Source organism: Papaver somniferum, chromosome 6 (genome assembly GCF_003573695.1).
Source record: "Papaver somniferum cultivar HN1 chromosome 6, ASM357369v1, whole genome shotgun sequence".
NCBI classification, from domain to species: Eukaryota; Viridiplantae; Streptophyta; class Magnoliopsida; order Ranunculales; family Papaveraceae; genus Papaver; species Papaver somniferum.
This window is the reverse complement of record NC_039363.1, coordinates 147,752,711-147,756,216: the sequence shown is the minus strand read 5'-3', so window position 1 is coordinate 147,756,216 and position 3,506 is coordinate 147,752,711. Positions and strand designations below refer to the sequence as shown.

Here is a 3,506-nt window from a genome sequence, read left to right as displayed (position 1 = left end):
GTGTAGTCATTTTACTTTCTAGATTAGATTTGCTCGAGGACTAGCAAATAATAAGTTTGGGGTTATTTGATAGACACATTTTTGTGTCTAATTTGTCCTCAATGTCCGTATTGTTGGAACTCTATTTTTGTACTAATATTGTGTTTTTATGTATTTTTAGGAAATAAACATTTTTGGAAAATTCGGCTCGAAAAGTTGATTTTGGCACCCCCGGAGGACAAGTGTTATTCGGACTCTCCTTTTGGATAAGGGGTAACCTAATTACTAAGGATCACCCCCAGGTCACCCCCAAGGCAGCTGCTATTCGCACTCCAGTTCTGGTTAGGGGGAGGACATCTTCTTCCCAAATTCAAAAACCAAAAATTGGCGGGAAAAATTGTTCTTGAACTGCCGTGACTAGGGTTGAGAATTTGAAGGTGTTCCAGTGAGATTAAATGGCCCAAATTAAATGGGTTTGTTCCTAGGGCCTAGATAGAGATGGTATGGGTGTTGGATTCGGTCAAAATTGGTTAGATAACCGGTGGTAATCAAATCAGGGAAGATATTCTAAAATAGGAAAAATATTCTATTCTTGGAATTCTTGGATGGAAGAGACGTGCATGGGTTGATTCTATTGGATGGAAACAATCCCTACAGCTCAAGGATGACGCATGAAGAGATAAAACAGGGAACAATCCGTAACAAATCAGAGATTAAAGAAAAAAAGACATCGGGAATATTTTCATTCACTGCCGAGTAATGGGAAGATTTTTTGGATTAATGAGAAGTTATTCTTGGTCCAAAGGTGTATAAATATAACTCTTTCGTTAGCATAGAGGGGTGTCGAGAGTTTGGGGTCGAGAGGAGGTCCAGAGAAGCAGAAATCAAGAGTTGATGAAACTCTGTTACTGCTGCTGCAGCTGATGAAGAACACCAAGAACACGAAGAACGGACCTGCAACAACAGTCGTTTCTCTACAGTAATAACGACTCACACCTGTGGGTCGTACATCAGGCAGTCTTATTTTCCACAGCGTTTGCGACACAGCGGCGGCAGTCTTATTTTGTCACTGAGGGTCGTAGGTCTCTGGTTTTATTGTATTTCTCATATTCTCATCATTTGTAAACCATTTTTTGAGCCATAATAAATTATTTTGAGAGCATTTTTACTATGATGAGTTAAACCCCAACACTGGGACGACGGAGGAGGCCGAGCTTCATACATGGGTAATTTTATTAATTCTTTTCATGACTTTTGCATTAATTTTAATTGAAATTATGATTTAAATTAATTAGTTGTGATTTGATTTGATGGGTCATGCTTAGCTTAGATGATTTGATGTCCCATGCTTAACATTTACACCTAATATTTTGAGAATCTATCTTGGCAATAAATTAGAGTCGATATATTTAATATATTTTTCGAGCTATTATTGATAAAAGAATTATTATTTGAACCTTAAGAAATGAATTTGGTGGAATCCTAGTCCCAGTACCTCTCTACCAATTTGTCAAGATTTTTGTATATAATTTTTATAAATCTAAAAATCCTTCACCTTCACAAGTCTTAGAGTTCGAACCATCCTTACCACTACTACTACAACCCCCATTAAATATTTTATCATTAACTCATCTAAATACAATAATTCTCATATCAAATTTGAAGAGAATTAAAATAGAAAGAGAATGCAAAAAGAATGAGGTCATTCCGAGTTCGGACGAAGAAGTTACGGCTAAAACAAGTTTACCGAATATCGACGTCTACGGGAAAGTATGCATACGGGTGTGCAAACGAATTTTCATGACTTGGGGTAGTATTCAAACGGGTAGGCGTACTAAAACCCCTGGATTTTGATTTTAAATGATGTTATGCTTACTTTAAGTACTTGAAGAAGCGTTAGATGGACAGGATGCCACAGGAGTGGCGAAGAAGCGTCATTGTCCCGATCTTTAAGAATAAAGGAGATATTCAAAACTGTTCTAATTACAGAGGCATCAAACTTATGAGCCACACGATGAAACTGTGGGAACGAATCATTGATCAGAGGCTACGAGGGAAAACTAGCGTCACCAACAACCAGTTTGGGTTTATGCTGGGGAGATCAACTACCGAAGCGATCTTCCTGGTTAGAAAACTAATGGAGCGCTATCGGGAACGAATGCAAAATCTGCATATGGTATTCATTGATCTTGAGAAGTCTTATGACAGAGTCCCACGGGAGGCAATGTGGTGGGCACTCGAACAGAAAAGGGTACCACCAAAATATATATCCCTCATTAAGGATGTGTATGAGGGAGCTGTCACAGGGGTCCGAACGTGTGGCGGTGTCTCGGATGACTTCCCATCAATATTGGACTACACCAAGGTTCAGCCTTGAGCCCGTACATATTCACGCTGGTATTGGACCAAGTCACGAAGGATATTCAGAAGGAGATACACTGGTGTATGATCTTTGCGGATGATGTCGCCCTCATTGGGGAAAAAAACAAGATGTAGAACAAAAACTGGAGTGGTGGCGACAGACACTGGAATCGAAGGGATTCAGACTCAGTAGAACCCAGACGGAGTACCTGAAGTGTGACTTCGACGGAACAGGAACAGACGAGGGAGATTTGCGGTTAGATGGACAGATCGTAACGAAGAAAGAGTCCTTCCGCTATTTGGGATCTATGGTCCAGAGTAACGGAAACATAGACGAGGACATCCGACACAGAATCAATTCAGGATGGTCCAATTGGAGACTTGCAAAGGGAGTCCTGTGTGATCGTAAGATACCGACTAAACTGAAGGGAAAGTTCTACAGGACGACAATACGTCCCGCACTTCTGTACGGGGTGCAGTGCTGGGCAACAACAACCCCTCAAACTCTAAGGCTACAAGTGGCGAAAATGAGGATGCTACGATGGTCCTGTGGGCTGACAAGACACGATAAGATCCTAAATGACTTTATCCAACGGAAGCTTGGCGTAGCACCGATGAAGAGGAGACTCACGTAACACCGGCTGCATTGGTTCGGACATCTCCAACGGAGACCACCGGAGACCCCGGTTCGTGCAGGACGCATCGGACGAGCCGAAGGGAGAATGAAGAAATGAGGGCGACCAAAATTAACCTGGTATGAACTGATTAAAAGGTACCTGAAGGACTGAGGCTTGGAGAGAGAGTTGGCGCTCGACAGAACAGCATGGAGGGCAACGATCCACGTGAAAGAGGTATGTACCTGAGGTGCGTGACTAGACCCTTCTCCTCCTTTTGATTTTTGTTAGAATCTTTCTCTCTTAGTAGGAATGTTCAAACCGCGAACAAGTAAACCGTCATGGCAGAATTGTGAAAGGGTACATCCCTCAGTAGCTCTGCAGCTCGCAGGATCGTGAAGGGGAATCACCCCGTAGCCCTGCAGCCGGGACATGGAATACGTGGACCCATCACCTAAATGGTCGCGAATGAGTAATCCCATGGAAGTGATGGACCCTCTGTGCCGAAACCGAACAAGAAGCAGAATGTGTCAAGGATTTGTCCTTACCTTC

At 42.3% G+C, this 3,506-nt stretch overlaps 1 protein-coding gene across 1 annotated transcript; it reads left to right on the top strand.

Moving 5' to 3' along the window:
- Positions 1–1,879: 1,879 nt before the first annotated feature.
- LOC113291632 lies at positions 1,880–2,975 on the top strand. The gene is made up of 2 exons (XM_026541143.1): positions 1,880–2,344; positions 2,502–2,975. The coding sequence occupies exons 1-2, from the start codon at positions 1,880–1,882 to the stop codon at positions 2,973–2,975; spliced, it is 939 nt and encodes a 312-aa protein (XP_026396928.1).
- The last annotated feature ends 531 nt before the right edge of the window (positions 2,976–3,506 follow it).

Excerpts from the sequence above, each read along its gene's own strand:
- LOC113291632 (XM_026541143.1), top strand. The coding sequence starts at position 1,880 with ATGGACAGGATGCCACAGGAGTGGCGAAGAAGCGTCATTGTCCCGATC. Across the intron at positions 2,345-2,501 it reads CAATATTGGACTACACCAAG|ACACTGGAATCGAAGGGATT; the intron begins GTTCAGCCTTGA and ends TGGTGGCGACAG.